The sequence below is a fragment of the Buteo buteo genome, chromosome 1, assembly GCF_964188355.1.
Source record: "Buteo buteo chromosome 1, bButBut1.hap1.1, whole genome shotgun sequence".
Lineage (NCBI taxonomy): Eukaryota > Metazoa > Chordata > Aves > Accipitriformes > Accipitridae > Buteo > Buteo buteo.
Window position 1 is genome coordinate 80,388,417 of NC_134171.1, and position 23,268 is coordinate 80,411,684.

General features: G+C 38.0%; 1 protein-coding gene and 1 long non-coding RNA gene across 12 annotated transcripts in view; one reads left to right on the forward strand and one right to left on the reverse strand.

Annotated features, from left to right (window-relative positions):
- The window catches only part of SEC24D (SEC24 homolog D, COPII coat complex component), a 143,022-nt gene that overhangs the window by 97,951 nt on the left and 21,803 nt on the right, over positions 1-23,268 (forward strand). For all 11 annotated transcript variants that reach the window (XM_075037422.1, XM_075037414.1, XM_075037428.1 and 8 more), the window contains 3 exons: positions 3,159-3,270; positions 4,617-4,744; positions 23,104-23,242. In XM_075037422.1, the coding sequence (XP_074893523.1) occupies positions 3,159-3,270; positions 4,617-4,744; positions 23,104-23,242 (379 nt within the window). The remainder of the gene's footprint in view (positions 1-3,158; positions 3,271-4,616; positions 4,745-23,103; positions 23,243-23,268) is intronic.
- On the reverse strand, positions 5,090-10,030 carry LOC142035314 (uncharacterized). The gene is made up of 2 exons (XR_012651860.1): positions 9,982-10,030; positions 5,090-8,539 (listed from the first exon to the last, which is right to left on the reverse strand). It is a non-coding gene; the product is annotated as an uncharacterized LOC142035314 (long non-coding RNA).

The window sequence follows — 23,268 nt, forward strand, 5'->3', positions numbered from 1 at the left end:
TCCAGAAAGTTTGACGGCTTAAACTTAGTAACAGACACCTAAAGCAGAATTTGTGGAGAGTACAGGCACGTGAAGTCTAAAACTGCAATCCTGGAAGTGCTGAGAAGTCCCATGTTCAAAAGCCACCTCACCATTTGATTTCAGGAGTTTCCCAGGCAACTAGAATTATTTGCCTGAGCATCCTTCGAGTTGCTGCAGCCTTGTAAAGATTTCAGTAGCTTGGAATATACTTAATGGTTAAGCTTCATACAGCTTGAAGAGGCTCAGCTGTTGAAGCACGTCTGAACATGCACTGGTGGGACAGTGTTTCTTCTTAGAATGGTATTGGAGAAAGAGAAAACAAGGTTGTGGTTGTGTCCATCTTAAATAGTCTAATTGTTACTCAAAGGAATAACTAGTGAGACGCAGGCTGCATTTAACTTATTTACTGAAAACAACTAATTGAAGTAGAGGGAGAAAATGTGCTGAACTCATGGGGAAAACACATTCTGATGCACGTGCTTATACTGGTTCTGGCAATTGTCTGGACAGGTCAAAAGGTCCTTGGAGAGTTGGAATTCTTGAAGCCAGCTATGTCCTGCAGCTTTGACCTAGAACTTCCTACTTAAAAAAATGTATTAACCACCACACTGTAAGCTAGTCTGGGTGAAGGAGTCTTCCACTTCTCTGCTGAGGTAGTATTGCTGTACAGGAAAGAATTTGTGTTCCACCAAGATGAGGGAAAAGCATTTGTGTAAAAGCCTGACACTCTCTAGTAGGGAGCAGCCCTGCTTCCTTAAATTGGGATTATTTTTTTTTTCCTTCTAGGAAGGATTATTTTTTTTATCCAGTGATGGTTTTGATGTGAAACCCCCAGAAATTTGGAAAAATGCTTGTTGATAATCACTTAGAGGTTAATGTAACAACTGCAGTTGCCTCTGTTAAAGGCAATTTTCAAGTTAAATGTAACTGAAAACCATTGTGTAAAAAAACTAAAGTGAGTGTCTGTATAATTAACAAATGCCCTTAATAGGTCAGTCATTCCTAGTGTTTCAGTATGGTGCTTTTTACATAAGAAGGATAAAATGGTCTTGTCTAATTAAAAAAAAAAAAAAAAAAGGAGGGAGGCAGGGAGAAGGAGGTCTGGCATGAAAGCATGGACTGATGTCTTGTTTCAATTACACATGTAGAATAAACAGCCTTGACTATGACAGCAATGTTAAAATAGGTTAAAAGGTTTGTTTAAGCAGCACAGAGAGGATCAAAATGACATGATGACATGTTTAAAAGAAACATGATCTGGGTCAATGTCTGTAAAGGGCAAAAAGCTAATTCAAAATGAGGAATAAGTATGACCATGTGTATTTCTCTTGTTATATTTACATTATATAATTACAGTAGTGTGGCCAGATAAATTTGCTTCTTATCTGTAGCCATTGTTGATTTATATTTTTCTTACATATGTTAGAGGTTGATATGTGCTCTGACATCTATGAAAACTAGCATCTGGGCTTTGTCAACAATTATTTCCAAGAACAATGATATATTTAGGTCACTTAACTGCAGAATACCATGATACATTGATCCTTTGCAGAGCTAAGTCTGGAAGTGGTTTGCTTTCTTCAGCCAGTGGATCTTTTTAGAGCAAAACCTTTTTCCTTCTAATGCAAGAGTTAGCAATAAGTATACAAGCCAGGGAGGCAGAGAAAAGTAATCAAGCAGAAGATATAACAAGCTCTCTGAGGAATGTATTGTATATTTAAATTGCAATGCAAAAACTTTATTGGGGGGAAAAAAAAAAGTTACAGGCCCCAGATTATTTCCAGTGTGTTAGGAAATACCTCTTGGACAATGATCAATAGACTCTATGCAACTAATTTTGTTTTTCTTCTCTGTTTGCTTTCCAACAGAGGCTTCTGAACTTCCCTAGCTATTATTAGAAATTCATGTGCAGTGTAAAGATACTATTCCATGGGATACCAGCAGCGGCGGCAAAGCCAGTTTCAGAAATTCCCCGTCTCATTCCTCTTGCCTCTCACAGCTGTTTGTCTACTCCCTAAACCAGATTACTGAAAAGATAGATTCTCTGAGGGAAGATGAGGAATAATGGTATCATCTCAGTGAGCCGGTTTATGGTGTGGAACAAAATACACCTTTATATAACTTCAGTTATATCCTGAAAAGTATCAAACAGGGATGAGGGACTGTGCAGAAGTGACAGGGGAGGAAGCGTATGGGAAAGGAATTTGTTCAGTAGTAAAGTCAGCTTCGTGAGCGTTTCATGACATTACGTGGTAAATTGCTATAAACTAGGCTTCAACCAGAGTAAATCTGTACATGATCAGAGCTGCCTCATTTTAATAAAAATTTCTGTGATTGCTCTCCTTTACTTTCTTTCTAGGAGGAAGTTCACAACATGGTAGTCTGACCTAGAGAATGAAAACCCTGAGCTCCAGTGTTGAAATACTACTTAATGGCCAACAAGGCTTTTCTCAGGACTTTAAATTGCTGCTTTCTAAGTGGTAGTGCTGAAATATAGCTCAGCTAGGAAGGTGATCTACTATGTAGATTATTGTTTATTTCTTAACCACCCTGTGCATGGAGCCTAGTCAGGAGGAAAGAGGGCTAACCCCTCCCACCGTTGCAATCTGATCAATTACCTGTACATTCATGTATGAAGAACTGCAGCTGGCACAACTATGGTCATACAAATGATAACCTGGTGTATATGGCATCTGAGTAAGGTGATGCAACCTTGCACTTCAGTTTGATCTGGGAGAACAGAAGGCCAGATTCAGTAGCAAGGAGTTATTTACATCATCAGTCTCCTCAATTTGCTGGCTAGCCTCTCTTGAAAAGGTCTGTCCTCCTAGTAGTCAATATACTTACTCTAAACAATTCATTTGTTCACTGTATATAGGTCTTATCCACCCCAATGTGTAGTGTTACCCCTGAGTTCCAACATGCAACTGCAGTTGTAAGAGTTATACTGCTCTGCTGTGTGTATAATTTTCTAGCTGTTAAGTGTCCAGAAGCCTGTATTGCGGTAGGTTTATAGCACCTCTGCGTAAGACAATGTCGATAGTGTTACTTGGTGTAGATGTTAGCATAACTGTTTATGAACATAACTGAATGCATGGCTTACCTTTCTCATACTCTCCTTGCTTCTTACTCATCAGATTCAAGTAATTGAAAATGATAAGGCTTCTAGGGGAGGGCAGATCTATGCTACAAACACCAGAGGACAGGTTCCTCCTCTTGTCACCACAGACTGCGTAATCCAAGACCAAGGTAACTATCCTCGTTACTGATTTATCTAGAAAGATAAATCAAATGTAATTTTAAAAAAAAAAGACTAAATTCTCAAATTTCTCATCTGAAAATGATGCTCCTTACTCTGAATTGGACATGAGATGGGAAACTCCCTTTAAAGAAAAAAAAAGGGGGGGGGGAGAAGGGGAGTTGAATTCTTACACTTTGCCTGACACCTTTTCTACCTTTCCTGACCTCTAAAATAATATTAATAGTTGAGACAACTTTTCCTTTTAACTTAAAATTTTTCAAGGTTTTAAATTTCAAGTTGAAAATCCTTTTTGTATTCTTCTGAAATTTTAAAAGATGGACACTAGAAGAGGCAGTGAGACTAGCCCTGTTACATTTTAAGATACGAATTTTGGAAGATTCTATTCAAGCGATAGGGGCAACGTACAAGCTGTCTAGTTGACTTAATTTTTTTCCTTTGGCCAGTGTATCTGCCTTTGCCTCTGCCTAGAGCCTGGAAGTACAATATTCCATGTGCTGCTCTTGACAGCAGGCTTGATATTTTCATGCAGATTAAACTGGTGGTATCATTTAGTCCAGTGTTAATTTATCAGTGCTTGGATAAACTGTATAAAATGTACAAACACATCAAGATTTTTTTGGCATTATCTGAGAATGGGGTAATGCAGTTCTGATGAACAAAGAAATTCCTTTCAAGAAATTGAGCAGAGCTGCAGCTTGATGGTTAAAAAAGGAGCATAAGGAAGCTGATTTCTGAACTCCTGTTGCCTTTCAGTCCTCTTGTCTGCAGTGCACAGCACAGTTTCTCATTGAGGGAACTGAGCTAAGTGTGCTGCAAGAAGTGGTGTGGTGATTTTAGCACACTATATTTTGCAAGATAAATGAGCATGGTGATGTTAACACAGATATACTGTTTTCTGGATCGGAACTAGCTCATTAGAGCAGTCTTAACAATAGGTATCATTCTACAGCATTTCTTTATATACAGTGTTGACATTTCCACTGGGGGTTTCATCCATATTATTTTCTTTTAAGACCTTAGATATGATAGGTTTCAAACTAATATCTGTTGAGATGCTTATTGCAAATAATTGTGGGGTTTTTCTTGATATGTTTAAATCTCGGCTTTAAACTCAAACAGCAAGAAAAGATTTACCCACAGGGAGGGGCAATGGGTTGACATACAAAGAGGAGGGATGGGCAGAAGCTTGCATGGGAGGAAAAAAAGCATGTATTTAACATAGCATACGCACTTGTTGCTTTATGTTGCTGTTTTGATTTTTCTGGTGTGTGTTTGGGACAGGCGGGTTCCTTTTTACAGCCTTTCATTCTGCATGCTATATTGGGTGTTCTAGGCCACGCCAGCCCTCGTTATATCCGATGTACTACCTACTGCTTCCCGTCATCTTCAGATATGGCCAAACAGGCTCGTATTCCGCTGGCAGCTGTCATCCAGCCTTTTGCTATTGTTCCACCGAATGAGGTAAGGACTAACTGAATATTAGTCCTATGTGGTTTTGTCTCCTAAATATTACGGACTTGTTTTTCTCTGATTGGGTTGGGGGTGACAATGTTTTACCTCTGACTGTGAAGGAGTAAGACAGTAGAGAGATGGCAGAAGATTATGAGATGCGTTTGTGTCATGATGCAAATTCAAGGGTTAAAAATCTTTGTTTAGAAAGGGTACAAGAGTGACAACTGTAGTCTGAACCACTAGGGTCCTGGTGTTCCCCCAACTGCCTCTAGTTTATGCCAGCTTTGTCAGTTGCTTGCTCTGCTGGAACTCCATAGGTATAGGCAAAGACATTAAAAGAGGATGACCACAAACTGTATCAAGTTAATTTTAAGATGTGGACAGTTACATTCAAAGAATGACATTTTTCCATTTAGTTCTCTACAAAATAATTTAATTTCACAACAGACTGAGAAGATAATTGTATTTTCTGCTTGGGCGATCTGAGTCACAGAAAGAAGACAAATGTAACCGTCCATTTTTGGTACTCATTTGGAGGTATTAACCCATTCGATTCCTTTTCTCACATTACCATCTCTAATAGCTCTTCATATTTGAAACGTATCCATAGTTCTTCTGCAAAATATTTCTGCAGGTTGGCAGTATCCTGTGGTCTTAAGACAGTTACCCAGATTTCCTGGCATCCCCTAAGGATTTTATCAGTAACAGGGATAAAACCAGTTTTCAAGTGCAGCATTTAGCTGCATCATCTGTAGGATCATCTTTCTTGTTCTTCAACTCCTGCCTTCTCCATTGCACAGCTTCTAAATTCTGCAACAAAGGTCTGCAGAATGCATTTCCTTTTCATGTGCTGCACTAATTACTTTCAGAGCACTGTTTGCTGGGAAAAAAATGGGGATTTCATGAAAGTTGTAGTATGTGATTGTGTCTTCAAAAACTCCTCATAAAATACATGCACAGAAAAGCCTAATTAAAATTGCAGACTTTCAGATCTTGGTTTTGCAGTCTTTGATTTTTCTTTAACTTTGTTTTATTACTTGTAAATTCTTAGGGGTTTTTGAAAAATATGTTGGAAAAAACCAGATGTTGTTCTTTATCAGGATGGATAACTTCCAATCCAACGAGCCTCTGTAATTTGAATTAAGAGTATTATTTTAGCAGGGTAGTATGTAGTTATCTTCTCTGTGGTCCACAGGGAAATAGGATGTATTACTTGTGGTTCTGCAGATACTGAGTCTCACCATTTGTCTGCTAGACAGCAATTTGGGGTTTCATTCCAGTTCTTGAGGGGAGTGTGCAGACTTGGCTTGTTGCCGTTCTGCATTTTCTCCTAGATGAAACTCCTGCTGTTGCTTCTCAACCCCTTCGCTTTACCAGCCAACTTATATTCTTTACTACACTTTATCCCAGTTTCTGTGCCCAGGTGACACTTATCGATTCTGCTTTCATGTTGGTTCTTCATTTGTGCATCTTTCACTTTCAGTCTGTCTCTAATCATTTATGTCCCCCATCCATGGCTTCCCTACCTCCTGCATAGTATTTGGATAGGGTGATCAATGAGTTCCTAAAATCTAAATCTCTTCTGTGTACATAAATTAGCAGTATGTACAAACACTTGTACTTGGTCAAGTTCAGGAGCATTTTCCCAGGGTTGGCAAAAAGATGTACTCAGTGACCTACCCGTTCTGAAGTGTTAGTACTCTGAAGCTGTTGGAAGGGTCAGTGGAATTCATTAATCTGTAAAGAGCAGTGTATTTTTCCCTAGCCTCTTTTTTGGAAGAGGCTAAAAAAACTCTGAAAAATGTTTCTCAAAATTGGCAAAAGTCCAGCGTGGAAAATTTTAGTCTGAACAATTAGAGCTTAGTAAAGTTATAAGAACTGAAGAGATGGTGTTACAGTAGGAAGCGCTGGGCAGTCTTAGCTGAGGCAGTTTTTCCGAGGCTTGCCTGTGCCCTTTGTCTTCACTGCTGCTGCGAAAATAAAATCTTGCTCTTAAGATCTTCTAATAAAAATGGTCTTCCATATGGGATTTATAACGACTTTAATTCTGAAAAGCCACTTAATTTGAAAGAACTGGGATTTTTATAGAGGTAAAATACATTCAGGGGTTTATTTGTGTTTCTGAATTTCCTAGTATGGTGCATTCTGACTAGAACTAGTGACTGCAAGGCACAGAATGTTCCTTGTTTCAGAATATCTAGCCTATCTTATGGATAGTGCCTTTTAACAGTGTCTATAGGTGATGCTCACCATGTGTTACAGGGCTCAGTACAAAGCGGGATTCTGTCTAATCTTTATCTCTTGATAAACAGCATGTTGTACATAGTAACAGTTTAAAATAATGATTTTTTTTTTCTTCTAGCCTTTTAATAAATAGTTTCCCTTCATTCATCTTTGCTGCAGCTCCAGCTGCAGATATGTCTCAGTTCCTGCTGCTTCTAATATACTCAGCGTTAGCACCCAGAGAATTTCAGTTCTGTTTCTTTTCAGAGGAGGAGGAAGAAAAGCAGTGACTGCAAGGGTTTAGTGGACCACGGATGTGAAATGGCCACAAATGTTTTGTGCAGCTGGTAATATGGTTAGGAACAGCTGAGAAACTGACCTGTCTCACATGAACTGTAAGAACTTCAGCAAATCTACGCAGTTTACATAATCCATTATCATGCATATTACATAGACCATGCCTTTCTGTGTTAGTAAAGCCATATTTAAAAAGCTGTGGGCTATCAGGGTCATTCAAGTGACTAATAGACTTATGACTGTTCCGTAAATATAACTCTTAATTAATTGGTATTTTGCTTTGATCATCACTTATAGTTGAGGATTAATTTAAAATAGTATATAAAATATATTTGCATTTTCAGTGGTCTGTTGCCATAGAATTCATGTTTGTCTGGGTTTGGTTTTTTTGGTTGGTTTTTTTTCAATGCCATTACTGTACTAAGACAGTTAGAAACAAAGGAAAAACCTAACCTTGCTCCCATTTCCAAATAATACAAGGATTCAGTGCAGTTGTCAGACGGCTTGTTCTTCCTTTCTGGAAGCCAATCCTGAGTGTGGATTTTGATTCTTTGAGAGGATTGTTTTTTGCATTGATGAAGCATTATGTTCTGTCCAGGTGACCCAAATGATATCAAGAGAACTGCGGATCTTATTTTCTCCTATCCATGCTTTGTTTGGCACTCTGTAATCTGAACTGCAGCAAAAATTTAGTAAAAAAGCAATGAAATAACTAAGTCTACAGGCACTGATAGAATTAGATATGTATATGAGAGGGAGAGCACAATTGTACAGACCTTATTTTCTTTCTTAATTGAACACACTCACTGTTTTGGTGGATGACTTGTAAATGGTGTTACATGTTGGTACCAGTTGGAGGGTTGTGCGCTCTGATTAGTGTCTCTTGCTGAGTTTACACTTTGACCATCTGAGCAAAGTGTTGAGCTGTTCTTGGCTGTGCAGGCAGTGGGAAGGAGTGCCTGAGAGATTCTTCATCTAAAACAACTGGATAGGAGGGAGTAGGAAAAGGTAATTGGGGTCCCGGAGACGGCAGAGACGTGTCTGTAATGGAGATGATAGGCACCACTTTGCTGTCAAATCTGTTTTGTTCCTGTTACTCGTTGACAAGGAGATCCCATGAGAAATTCTGTTTGGAGTTTACTGTAGCTTCTGCAGGTTAGCAGCATTTTGTTCTGCCAAGTAGATATTTTTCATTTGTCTGTCCTTTCAGATTTTACTCTGAAGAATCAATAGTGCTCCAGCTGACAGAGCCTGAAACATTCCCTGAAGTTTTGGAATTCATGTCTGTAATGAATTAAAAAAAAAAAAAAAAAAAAAAGCTGTCAATCGCATTCATAGAAACAGTAGTCAACTGGAAATAGAGCTTTGAGGATTTGTTTCCTTTGACTAAGAACACAGGGGGATGGAGATAAAAGATCCTGGGAGCTTTCAGATAAAAAGTTTAGGTCCAGTGACTTAACAGTAGTTTTCTCAGAAATGCTCTTCCAGTTTGGAGGTCCAACCCGGAAACAGACAATTGGGGATTTCAGCATTTCTGAAAGGCAGATTTAAGTTCATTAGTCACTGTGGGTTCTTCTGGGGAAAGTGGAGTGTCTACACACAGGGGCTGGTGTCCTGTCTCCAGAAGTGAAGTGGGAATGTTAGCATACAAAGTGAATAAAAATTTTTTTTAACTAAGGTCTGGGAAAAAAACCTGTCAGGAGCTGAGAAATACACAAACTTGAACAGGGACATCTTTTGAAGATGTGTGCAACAGGTATCTCCATTGCCAGTAAAGAATGGGATACAAATTATCCCTGTGGGAGAAAAAAGAACATGAAGTAAAATCATCATGGTGCTCGATAAGGATGTTAAATGAAAAGATCTCATGCATGTCTTTGAATAAGTGTAATGTGTTTTTTTGGGGGGAACCCCAGAACAAGCAGGGCTTGCCCCTGCAGTGAGAGAGAACAAAATCAAAATTACAGAAGTGTAGTGGAATGAAAAGATGAAGACGCTGTTGCTTTATACCCTGCTAAAAACTCCCCTGGCAACTGAGACCTGGTGGAGTAATACTGTGTCTGGGAAGTTCCGTAGCATCTGGTGGAAATTCTGAGTTGAGAGGACACAAAGCCAACATAAGTAAATATAAAGCAAGACATAAACATATACCTATACCTGTAGGCTGCAATATGAGTCTTCACATCAAGAGAGGAAAGCTCAACTCCACAACAATTTATAGTTGAAAGAGTAAGAAAGATCTAATGCAGCTAAGAGGCAGGATTTCAGGTGCACACACGTAACCTAGTAAAACTGCACAATGAAAACATTCTAGAGAAGCCATTGTCAAAATTTAAATAGTAAAACTGGCCACACTAAAGAAAAGTTCACAAAGGAGGCTTTACTTCAGTAATGTTAAATCACAAGTGAGAGCAAATTTAAGACATAAATAGTGACCATTCAATAGAGATTGTTGTAGGGTTGTGTTTGATATCGCAAGATCAGCTAAGTTAGCAACACTTGGCATATAGGCACAGGGCTTCAGCAGAGCAGAGCAAGTGAAATGGGTTTATTCAAAAAAGCCCGCAAGCTGAAAGTTAGAGGGGCAAAAGCCATGGAGGGTACATGGTTTCTCAAAGATTACTACAAAAACCTACAGCCAATCTAGGAAATTATAAACTAGTGAACATTACATATATGCTATATATCATTCCAAACAAAGGCTGTTTAAAACATTCATGTCTTACCTCACCCCCCTGCCCAGCGTCTTAACAGCTATAGACATTTCTGAATCTTACCTTTTTGAAGTCCTTATATATTACTTCTCAAAAATAACTGTTCATTTTCACTCTCCTGATTTGGATGATCTATGGAAAGTATTTGTTTGTTATAGATTGAGAATACAGTATCATTGTTTGACAGAACTTATTTTTAGTCCACCAGTGCTTTAGCAACAGTCTATAAAAATAAACTAGCTCTCACAGTTATCATCATAGACCAAGCCCTACATGAATTTGTTTTGGAGATGTATGAATGTTTCCAGAGCCTGAATAAACCATGTGATCTTGATTTAACATTTAGTACTACTTGCTAAAAAAAGGTAGTTAAAAGAGTATTTCATGTTGTAAAAGCAAATATAAACAACTCCAAATAATTATCTATAGTTTTAAATATTTAAATATCTAAATTACCACCTTCTTTGCTTCTCAGTAGTTCTGTGTCATCTTTCTCTACCATGTTCTTTACTATTTATTTGAATTTATTTTTTTTTTTAGAAATATTCATTGGTGGGAATTTAATATTTCACTTTTCATTTTCTCCCTTGTTAATTAACTACTTAAAAGATAAAACTGGAATGGAATTACTTCTCAGAAATGCTGGTGTTCATGAGCTAAAAGCCATTTAACCTTTTCAGAATAGTGAACTTTGATGATGACCAGTGCAGCTGAGCTGTTTGAAAAGCCATGGTTTCTACAGGGAGTGATAGTATGGTTTCCTAGGTAGAGTTGTAAGGTTAGCAGAAGCTAAAAGTTAAGTGAGGTGAATAACTAGCACATGATGCAATGTTATAAATATTTTTTCTTTTTCAAGAACAACGTCAAGTATCAGAGTGCAAATTTTCTTTTAGACCCCAAGTCTGCTACTTTGGGTTTTAAATAAGTCATTCAAATGTTAAATAAATATGAAGAATTAGGGAAATCCGCACGCTCTTGCAATCTACCCTGGGCTCAGTGGGGACTCAGGTTCTGCTGTCCATATTCTGTAGCTAGTAAGAAGGGTGAGCAGGCTGTAGCTTTAGTTTGAAGCATATTTTTATATAGACATGTGCATTTATTAGTGGTTATGTGCTCATGCAGAACTTTGGTTTGTGGAGAGCAAGGAGTGCTTAATATGCAGGCAGTATGAAACAATTCCAACTAAACATCTTACCAGCTGCTCCTTTCTGTTAGGGTTGTGTTAAAAAGCACATACTGCAGAACACATCATTGAGGTGCTTGCTGATAACACCTACCCACTGTAAAAAGCCGTCATTTGTATTTTACCCTTTGATTTCTGTCTTTTATTTAGTTACTTATTTACAGGAGGCCCTTCCCCCATACTGCATGAGAGCTTAGCTAATTTAAGAGCTTTTGATGAGGGATTCTATCAAAAGACTTTTTTTCAAAAGGACTACATTATATCAACTAGGTCATGCTTATCTGCATGGTGGCTGACTCTTGACAGAACTCAATAGATCTGTATGTCATGACATCCCTCCACAAGAGCCACATCAGCTCTTCCTCTGTATATCCTCTTTATCTGTGTGTATTTTTGTGTTCTCCTCCATTGTAGTACCTACCAATTTGCTTTCTGTGCAAGCAGGACTTGCTGGCCTGTAGCTCTGGGATCACCCAGAAGTTCTTTGTAAAGTTTCTTTTTGCATTGCTGCCTTCTTTCCTTTTGGGCGCTGAAGCTTATGTAAGCAATTAGTTTTATGTACAGTTCAGCAATTTCACACTGTGAGTCTTTTTAGACAGGAATTGTGTAGTTAGACAGTAAAATTGTCCATACTACTAGTAAGCTTTTTTGAACCTACTGAAAGATGATAATTTTAAGAAAACTTTCTGAAGAAAAGATTCTGAAAGAGTGATTGGTGACAGTTTTGCCCTGCTTTCTGTTTTGAAATGTCTCGCCCTTCTCAGTGATGGCTTGTGACTTTGTAATGGGACTCTCCCATATGTACTTGGGACTTGATGTGAGATTCCTCTTGATATTCACAACTACTGGAAATGAAATGTCAGAACTTCTTGAATGTTTAAGGACCTTTTTCCTTTGTGTAGACTTCATATGATGCTTTGTATCTAGGTTATTAAAAATTGCTTCATGTCTGTTGACAGTACTGGACTTCTTTCCAGTGTAGGTACCAAAAGACCTTCTTTTTGAATGAGTACTCCACAGCAAAAACAGCAGCTGTTGACCAGTGAGAAGATTATATTTTGTTATCTCTGAATTGTAACCGGGACAGGTTGCTTTGCATGCTCAGCAGTTCTGGTCTCTGGGTTGTCCAAGATCCAGCAGAGAATGATTTTGTCAATGTCTTTGGGGCACACTATCAAAGTAATCTGTGCTAGTTGTTATGTTTTTCTAAAACACAGTGAGAGTAGAAGCCCTGTACATGTGGTATAACTTAATAGTTAGGACACTAAGTCTGACAACCTTGAAATGCTTTTTCACCCTTCAGGAAAGGGGGCTGACCACCAAGGTATTTGCCAGTTTGTACAGAAGAGTTCGTTGCCTCTGTTTAAAATCCCACAGATGGAAGTCAGTAGACCAGAAAGAGAGCATATGCACCAATACCATGCTGTAGATGACAACTAGGCTAGTTAGTTTCGGGATGGGGCCATGGTACTAGACATTCCTCCTTGTTCTTAGGACTGCCTTGGTATTCTTACAACCAATCCATTGTCGAGCTATTTGGAACAATCCATCCATATAGAGACTGTCCAGGTAGCATAAACTGGTATCCCGAACTCATTGCTGTATACCACGCTGGTAAGTGTGAGCCTAAGCACTACTATTTCTTCCATTTTCCAGATATTAAAATAAAAACAAGTTCCAAAGCATCCTTGCCGATGCCTTCATTTGGGAGAGAACTGTGAGACTCTGGTCTCATAGTTCTGAGTCTGCCTGGACGATGGAGCAGGATGGGTATTTGACAATCTTTGTTGCTCTGTCAATGCTATTTTTTTTTTTTTTTTTCAACTAGCTAGCACCAGGTCAATGTCTGGGGGTTTTGCATAGCTCCTCTGGGGTGCCTGACTCACCCATGCATGGTACAGAGAGCCCAGAACTCTCAAGCATCTCCAGGTGCCTCACCCAGAAAGTTATACATTGCTCTGGAGGCCAGTGTCTGTAAGCTAGGTTTCACAATGCCTAATTTAGAAGTGCATAAATCTTGTATTAGATGAGGCTTACTTTATGGAGTATGCCCCGTGCTAGTCTGTGTTTGGCAGCAAAGCATTTGGAATTGGATTGCTTCCCAAGACTTCATAATCTAGGAGAAAACTTTTTGTTAGCCTATTGGGCTGTAACTACACTCTGTAACTAGAATGAACTTTCAGAGCCAAATTTAGCAAAGGCTTTGGCAGCAGAGCTTTTTCTAATTCAAGTAAATTTCCTGATTTAGTTTTTTTCTGCCTTTTTGTTTTTAGTGTACATTTTAAAATACTCTTAAAGTGCACTCTTTAAAATACTTCTGTAGTATGTTGTTCCATGTACCACTGTTGTTACGGTAAGGAGGAAATTCTGAAAGAGATGGGGACAGTGACTTGAAAAGTTGACATTTATATAAACCTTATTCATAGTGTAATCAGAGTTCCTGATTTATTTTTTACAAATTTGAAATTTAGACTGGGAAAATGCGTTTCTAAAGATGTTGTAATTGGTTTCTGATAAGTTGGAGACTGTCTTTTCTTCAGAATGGTAATGGCAGGAGAAAAACCTGACTAAGCAACAGTACGTATAGAAGGGAAAGAAAAAGTAACATTCATATCCACTTAATTAGCTGGCCAACAATATTGATAATTTGTTTTGCCATCAAAAAGACACTCAAGTAAAGAATCACTTTAGTTATCGCTAGATACCTCTAACTGAAAATAGCTGCTTGAATGGCATCTGCCATTCCGTGTGTGTGTTTTCCTCTACGGACTCTGAAATGGTGTTTGTCTCCTCTTATGTGCTGGCCAAAGTTGATCATAGCAACAGCAGTAAATTAACCATTATAAGACTGTGCAAGCTCTAACCTTAAGCTGTCAGAGATGTTACTCAGTTACCTTGGAAACTTCACAGAGTCAGAACACACTGGTATTTAGTAAGTTGAGGAGGAAAAGTTTTGTTTGCTTTTTGAACTGAAGTTGTTAATGCATTTTCAGTTTATATGTATTTTAGTTATCTGTGCATGTTAGTGCAGTATTGTATTTTGGATGCAACCACATAAAGCGTATAATTAGATACAAAAAGTACTTTTCAAAGTTGAATAGAAAGCTGATGATGGGGGGGTGGGGGGGTGGTTGGGTGGTTTGTTTTGGTTTTTTTTAATACCAAACAAACGTTGCACTGGGTTACATCTAGGGCCTAATCATAGCAGGCTCTAATGCTGTCCTGTAGAAAAATAGGAGAGACTAAGCCTTCTTTTACAGAATGTCCCTTCATTGATCCTGTGGGAAGGGAAGTTCCTCTTCTTGTAGGACAGGAAATAGGTGGAGGGGGCTGCTTTTTCATGTGGTGTTTAACAGAATTAGATAATCCATGCTTGCTAAATAGAGGCATAGATTACCCTCTCAGCCCCAGAGTAAAGGAGCAATAGAACAGGTCTGTGCCCTTCGCAGAACTGCTTAGCTCATATCTCAGTTCTGCACAGCCCCTACCTTGTGACGTTCAGCTATAGCTCAGTGTTAATAAAAGAGAGGAGGGTAGTTGCATACACACATTATTATTGTCTGGAGGTTCTGGAGTCTGCTTGAAGCATCCCAGCTATCATAGTAGTAAAAGTATTCATGGAGGAGAGACTCAGAGTATGAATATTCCTACCTGATGTGGTATTTTTAAAGTAACAGCTAGTTTTGCTATTGACCTTCAAAACTAACGTCGTAGAAGAAACTTGACTTTCAAAAAGGGTATTAAACTCATCCCAAATATCCTTGATTCAGAGGTGAAGATACTCAGTGCTGCTTTTTGTTCACATAACAAAAATTCTCCTTATACTTTCTAAGTACTCCTGTGGCAATTGGCTAGCTATAGTTGGCTCGTGAATGTAGCGTGACACTTTAACTGCGTCCAGTTCTTTCTGATTTCAGTGGAAACAAATAAATTAGCCTTAGAGGCATGTTTACTAATAAACATTGTTCAAGAAGGCCTGCAGGTAAGCAGAACTATTTTATCCACCTCCAATCAAAACACTTAAACTTGTCTATGCTTTTTTTCTAATTAAAGTTTCTTTAATATGTTTGGCTGTGCAGAAATAGGAGCAAGAGAGTTCCTATTGTAGAACATTCTCAGGAATGCAAACATGAGTAGTCAGTTTAAAAAGTCACAGTAATGCCTTCTAACAAAAGAGAAACAACTCCAGGTTTTCGAGAAGGAAAGAAGCCCTCCATTCACCAGACTTTAATGCATGATCTTAAGTCAGTAATTGCTTTTATCTCAAATGCTGAAAAATACTTTATATGTATGTATATACACATATACACACACACACGCGTGCGCATATATATACACACACATCTGTCTATCCACCTATATATGTGTGTGCGTATGTATAAAAAGAAAAAAACCCACATATTGGTCTCTAAAGTTGACGATAGCCCAGCAGGCCAGAATGGTCCTGAAATCCGAAGTTATGTTTTGATTTTATTCTTGCTACAAAGACATGAATAATATTTATAATGTACTTCTGATGCAGAATTTAATCTAGGACAATTGTTGCTTCAGAGATCACTATGCTATGTTTAGATTTATTTACAACTTAAATATTTGTTCCCTAAACCTAGATCTGCATGTTCCACGAGTACTATGTGGAGTGTTGCTTGATTGGCTATCCTAAGGATATTCTAGAGCATGTTAGAAATGGTCAAAGCTGTGTTTGCATTAAATGGTCTTTGACATTCTAAAACAGAATTGATACACCAGTTTGCCCCTTATCTTTGTATGTTATAGGCTCTGCCTGTATTTTAAACTGTGGTCTTAGATTTATCATTTATTTAGCAACCTTGAAAAATTTTATGTGAGGGTAAACTAACATTGATGTGACCATACAGCACATGTAAGAGACTGGGCCTGTCAAGAAGCAGTCAGTAGTAATAGTATTTGGAGCCTAAATTCTGTCTGCTATTTTGAAGTTCCTCTAGAGCTCTTCTGCAGTGATCTGCAAAAAATAAAAGTGATGCCTGAATGAGGTGTCTTTGAGTTCTGTTTACTTCTGTAAAATATATTGCTAAATATCTTTTATTTTGTTCTGAGCTGAATGAATTTCAAGCCAGACAGAGAACAAATCACTGAAAATCAAACTTTGAATTTTATTGTGAAACTCCTGTGATCAGTAAAGCTAGACTACCTCCCTTGTAATTTTTACTCACTGTTTCTGTAGAGAAGCTTCCTAAAACTTGCCTATCTTATGTTTCAATGGTTTTACAGCTATTGTGACAATAATGCCTAAAAATGTCAGACAAGGACTGCAGCGCTGGACCATCTGTGATACTGATATGTGGGAAGTGGAGTTGTGGATTAGTACAGACATGAACCTGAGTCCTTTCATGTGATTTAATGTGTGCATATCACCCTCAGGGGTGCTAACAGGGATTGGGGTGGGAGGGTGGATGACATGACAACAACAACGATGTCCTGGGGTAGTTTGTCTGTTAAACATTCCTTTGTTCTCTTCTTGTGTATCTGCCTCTGCACCAGCTCCCACTCTTGCTAGGATGAGCGTAGACTGGACTGAGGCAGGTTTTGCTTGAGATCTGGTTGTTTTAAAGTGCTAACATTTTGAAAGTCTGTTGTTCAGCACAGTTTCTTGATTATCCAATTTCACGCTCCTGCTTATATCATCAGTTAATCCTGGCTGCTGACCTTCACTTGAGATACAGCATGTCTGTACATCCAAATAACAGTCAGCACTTCAAAGCTGAGAAGTCCTGGAGAGCGCTGACTTGTTAACACTTGGTATTCCTGGTCTGGGATTGTGACCAGGAGAACTCTTGGTGCCTCTGTTAAGCATGGATAGTAAACTTTTTTTCCTTTCTTTGGCTCTGCCCCGCCTTTCTGTCACCTGTATGATACGAAAGTTCTAAAGAAGTAAGCTAATTTTGGTGTTTCTTTATATCAAAATTTTATCATTATTACATGTATTTTTTCCCCATCCTCAAACTTTTTAAAATCCTCCTTCTTATGTTGAATGGAGTAGCCTGTATTTACAGTCTTCATGCTGGCAGCTCTATTCAGTTAATTGCAATACTCCACTTAAGAAGGAAATGCCGAGTAAGGATTTCAAGGATAGTCTGAGGTATGATCCACTGAAATCAGTAACTATTTTTCTGTTTATTTTATAGCACACTGGATCATATCCCATGTGCATTGTCAACTTGAAATCTTCAGCTACCATGCCACGGTATTTTTTGCAGGTGAATGTTCAGCCCGGGTCTGGAGGGTTTTTGAGCAAGAAGGTTTGAACATGCTTCTTGGATTTTTATGTGGTCTGTAAAAATCCAGATAGAGCCAAGAGATACTGCATCACGTGGCTGCTGCTTTAGCCATGCTGCAGTTACGCAAACAAACAAGGAAACACATGAAGAAGGACTGTGTTACAGAAAATACTTGAACCTGCTGTGAACCCTGCAAAGGAGATAGTCCAAATTGGCTTGAGTCATCAGCTGAGGAGGCTGATAGCGTTCAACATCTAAAAACCAAGAATAGGCAAAATAATTTCTGTCTTCAGAGGGAATGGCTTCTGATAAAAGGCAGTAGGAACATCACAAAGGGAAATGCTTTCGTGACATTTTAATGCGAATCAGTAAAGCAACTCAAAACCAAGGGATTATTTGTAGACTGGTTAATCTTTCTCAAAAGCAATCTGTGGTGATATAATAAAAGAAAACAAACCCCTTCAACAGTCCTAGGAAATGGAGACAGTTTTGTTCGTGACCTAGGTTTTTTTCCTAAAACATCAGTGTTACATGTCAAAATTCCCTTTGATTATCTGAAGGAGTTTTTCTTCATCTCTTTACTGTACTCATTGAACACAAGGTTTACTTGGGGTAGAGGTACCACACTTGACCAACAGCCTTCTCCTGTGTTCATTAGGAAGTTGTATTATGCAGCATATCTTAAAATTTTCATATGAATATTTTAATAATTAGACTTGCATCAATGTGAGTGTAAATAATAATTCTAGAAACACTGCCTTTTTGAATTTGTTGCCCTTGCAAACTGCACAGCTTGTCTGTTTAATGAACTGTCTGGATTGAATAGTTGGCAGTTTTGTGTCTCTCTTTGTTAATCAGCCATGCAAATACAATGTTTAGTGTTTGCTGTACATCAGAAATATAAAATATTTTATCTGCTGTAGGACTGCTGATCATGGAGTATAATTTTAAGGAACTGTCCTATTGAAAGTCATCAGGAGTTACGTATCTGTGCAGCTCTCCAAATCTGTGAGATACTCTTCCTTTTGAAACAAATAGCCCTCATCTAAACATGTCCTGAAATCTTAGATACCCTAAATCTGGGGCTTTCATGGGCATGCTTTCAGAATTGTTTACCCCTGAGGTAATTTGCAGTTGAAACAGCAACTTGTCAGGTGTAGTATAGAATATTACGTTGTGTGGAGTGACCCTCCATGTCTTCCAGTGGTAATGTTCTTCGGAAATATATAGAAGAACTGGTGGCAAGTTCCTCTTCTTGTGGGGATGAGTAAGGGTGTGGTAGAGACGCTGATCTAACTGAAAACCACACTCGTGGAAAGAATTCCTCTTGGATGTAGCCAGACTTCGCAAGCTGTGTGGGCCTCTTTTCAATATGATAGCATTCCTGTTGTTTCAGTGCTGGGGTGTTAAATGCACCTAAACGATGGTGGAGTCAAACTTGGGGCAAAAATGTAGCTCCTAATGTAGACTTGTCACTATGCCGATAGGGTCTATGTCAAGTAATAGATAGGAATCTGCTTTGGCTGTGGTAGGTAGGAAAAGGCAAAGACAAGGTGCGGTGTCCATCACATGGAGATTTGTCTTGCAGCACAGCTACAAAATGTTTTCATGCAGCCCAGTCCGTATGCCAGTCTGGCAATGAAAACAGATCCTGTATATATTTTACTTTGTTGTGTGATAAATGGCTGGGCTTTTTCAGTGTTTGCGTATGGCTCTCTTGTTCTCTGGAGACTCTCTCTCCTATGATTTTTCTCTTTAGAATGCCTTTCCAGAGATGTGCCATGACAATCTAGAGCTTCATCACAGTTCTTACTCCTACACTTATAATTTCCAGCTGTGGCCCTCGTCCTGCAATATGAATACAGTGATACTTTGCAGGCATCACAGGGAACCCTCAGGAGTGTGTCAGGACTTCGTTTTTATAGCAAGCAATAGTAATTTAGCTTTCTCAGACTTTAAAGTGCAGGTTACAGTCCCTTTGGAAATCTGTATGGATGTATTTCATCTTGGAGCTGTGCCACCAATGTCTATCTATTGCTTTGTGATACTGTTCTGACTCCTGAGAGATGTTCTTGCTGAAATATTTCCAAAATAAAACTTTTGCTATCGCAGCTATATTTGGACTAATAGTGGGATAAGTTATGGTTTATCAGATCGGCTTTAAGGACTTGCACTCCAGCGGGACCCTGAGGTTCCAGAGAAGGGAAAGTTTATGCAGGTGTCTTACAGCATTTCCCATATCTTCTGCCCAATTCTCCTTTGCTTTAACCTAAAACTATAATGTTCTGCCTCCCAGCACAACTGATTCTTTCTGCCTGTCTACTCTTTCGGCTTACATTAAAGGAATCCCTTTTATGTGTCCTGTTCAGATTTAGGCTACCAAGTGTTAGTTTCGTCATTGGTTTTGCGAAATATTTATATTTTGATAGTGCTGGAACACCAAAAATCAGTACCTAGGTGTTCTTTTTTGTAAGGTCCATCTCCATTCTTGATTAGGTGGTCCAGATAGGCAAATTGGACAAAGGTTTGTGAAGAGATGAGGGGAAAGAGAAGTGTAAGGCCATAACAAGTCTACAAGTATATCAAACGTCCAAATAGTTATGGTAGATATCTAACTTGATTCACTTATTATTGGTAGAGATTTAAGAGAGGAGAGAAAGAAAACACTGATACTTTATAGGTGGAAAGGCAAAAGAAAAAGGAGTATTGCATTTGTTTAAAAAAAACAACCAACCAACCAACCAAAACTGAAAAAAGGCATTTTTAAATTTCATCTTATTCCCCTGCTCCTGTGAGAGTTTGCCACTGACTTCCATGCGACCATAAACAGATCTCTGCTTTATCCTCTGGTATGCAGTGACATCTACAGAAAGTGGAGCACATCAAACAAGGCTTTCCCATTTAGTACCGTGTCTTTTTTATGACCCTTTTTTCATGTATTCATTAGTTGAAACTTATAACTTTATTTTATGCTTTTTAATGCATGTACAGTATTATTTATCTTTGTACATTCCTGTGGAGATCTACCTATTTATTTTTAAAAAGTTACTTCACCCTGACAGAAGTTATTTTGACAGTTGGAAATGCAACGGCAGTTTACGTACCCAAATTACTTTCTCTTGATGGGTAGAATGTCTAGTCTTATGCTGTAATGCCCTAGAAGATTTCAGCTTTATTGAGGTAAAGTTTCTTTCACAACTGTGTTGTTCACATCAAGAAGTGGGTTTCTGACGCTTTTGGTCTGAGTGCTTATTCTGAAATTATCATACAGATAGCTTTATTATTAGATGTGTTTATTATTGATGTAACATTTTAAATCATTTAAAGAAAATACTGAAATGTAAATTCCATTTAATTTAAAAAAATTCCAAATGAATAAATCAATAAAGGTACACGTAAGGCTTTTTTGCAGGATTTTTCTTGGTTAGACAAAACCCTTAATTCTATCGCATACATTTTTGGTTGGTTTTGCTTCATTGATTTTTTTTTTCTGCCCTTAATTTTATTTTTTTAAGTTTCTGCAAGCTTATTAGGAAGGAAAAATAGCTAGCTTCTGTGGTATGATTTTATTGGTGTTTCATCCTTTATTTCTCTGGGCAAGACAAAATGAATCCAGCCTAGTGTATGTTTACAGAACATTGCCTGTGGATATTATTTTCTTAAGACTTGAGCACATGTTTTAACCTCATGCACTGCACAATCTCAGTAACTTCAAGACAACCATTAAATGCGTAAAGGTAAATGTGCATGTAAGTAAATCTTTGCAAACGTAACCCTTAGGCTACTGAGGCTCTAACCCCACATTTTAAAAAGGACTTTGTAATAAGTAATTTTTTAAAAAGAAACCTAAAGGGAGGGGAAAACTAAAATTTCCACTCCAAATATGAAAAGACAAGGAAAAAACCCACATTATTTTTATTTCTGCTGTCTTTAAAAAGGTAATTTAGTAAGTATGTGTAAGAGTGTAGACACCTAGGCTCTGAACTTCATGGCATTTATTTTTTGATTGTTTGTGGTATTTCAAAATATGATCATTTAGGGGTAATTTTTCTTTACTCTTGGATAATATTAAATGTGTCAAACCAAGGTTTAAACTTACTAAATCAACGTGTATAAATGCATTAGGAGTTGTTTCAGTCTTATTTTTTTCCCCTCTACCAGGTCAGACACTATAATAATATTAACTGCAAACCAGATCCAGGCCTCATTAAACTAATACAGCAGAATGATAATCAGAAAATTGCCAAGTAATGAGCAAAACCCAGAAGTATTAAAACTTATTAAGCGATTGTGGCTGATGAGCAGGTTTTATAGCCAAGGCTTTCATGTCTGAAAAATGACTCTGGTAGTTTGCCAGCTGACATTATTGGTTAATTTGTGTTAAACTCAATTTTTGTAGAAGAAAGAACACAAAGTAAAATAATATCTCAGTGGAGTAGGAGGGAGCACTTAAAACCCACGTAGTAAAAATCTACTCGTATGTATAAAATCCTTGGCAAAAAGCATTAAACCCTTTGGAGAAATAAATGAGTAAAATAGTCTCTGTAAAATATAAAGAAACAATAAAATAGATGTAAGCAGTGAATGCTAGAAGGACATGAATGATTTTCTGGGTATTCAAAGACTCTTATGCTCCAATAAAAGATAAAGTGTATAATAGATGAAATATGTCCGTGCCATAAGAAGAGACAGAATAATTAAAAGAAAAAAAAAGACGAATATACTAGTGGTAATGTTTTAGCATTCAAAGGCTGTCAGCATTTTTCTTCTTGTAGAGATCTGTCATGTGTCCAAACTCTGGATTTCTATTCTTATTCTTATGTGGAGAGATTTTTAGTTGGGATTGAAGGGAGTAAGCAAAAAAGAACAATACAAAACAGTTTCAAAAATATTTGAGCAAACTTCCGTTTTTATAGTGGTTTCATGTATGACTTCTCTAATGTTAAGTAAAATTGCAGGAATCTTTCAATTGCTGCACAGTTATTACTGAAAGAGGCATCTGGAAAATGTCTTCCATTAGCTGTGGTTTTTGGCAGAGGCTATAAGCAAGCATGGTCAGTGTAATTAAACTGACAAGTGCTTGAGATACTGTATTTGTTTGCTGTATGTACTTTCTTTCAATAAATATTAGCATTTCTTCTAAATCTACTCTAGCTGGTGACCCCGACACATTTAAACGTTAGTATAGCATGTAACGTGGGAGAATTGGGGGGTCAGCATTTAGGATAAAATATTTGAAGCTTTCTTAGCTAATACGTGTTTGAGAGATGGTTTGCAATAGCTGAGCAGCAATAGATTTCTTCAGGAAAAGCTCAGTCTGACAGAGAAGGCAAATAGCTGCCTCCAGCAGATTTCTCTTAGTGAGCTGTAAAAACCTTTTGCTGGAGAAAATCAGCCTGGAGCCCTAAACTTCCAATGCTTTCAAAACTTTGGAGGCTTTTGGTGTGAATCCTTACTCTCTTTCTAATAAATGTCAGAATATGGCCTGTGAACTTGTAAATTTAGCCCCTCAAGGGATGTATGGGGTTGAGCCAACTGTACTGCAGATTCTGGGTGAAGGCTGAACCATGAATAATCTCTTGATCAGGTGATCTCTAACAAGAGTTAAGTCTGAGCAGTAGCTTTCTAGCTGACTTTATTTGGTTTCAAGTTTGCATTGCTTTTTGTAACTTCATGTACCTCTTCATCTAGACACCTCTTTATGTTGTAAACCATGGTGAGACTGGACCAATCCGATGCAACCGGTGCAAAGCTTATATGTGTCCCTTCATGCAGTTTATTGAAGGTGGAAGAAGATACCAGTGTGGATTTTGCAATTGTATAAATGATGGTAAGTGATGTTTCTCTGATCTGTGA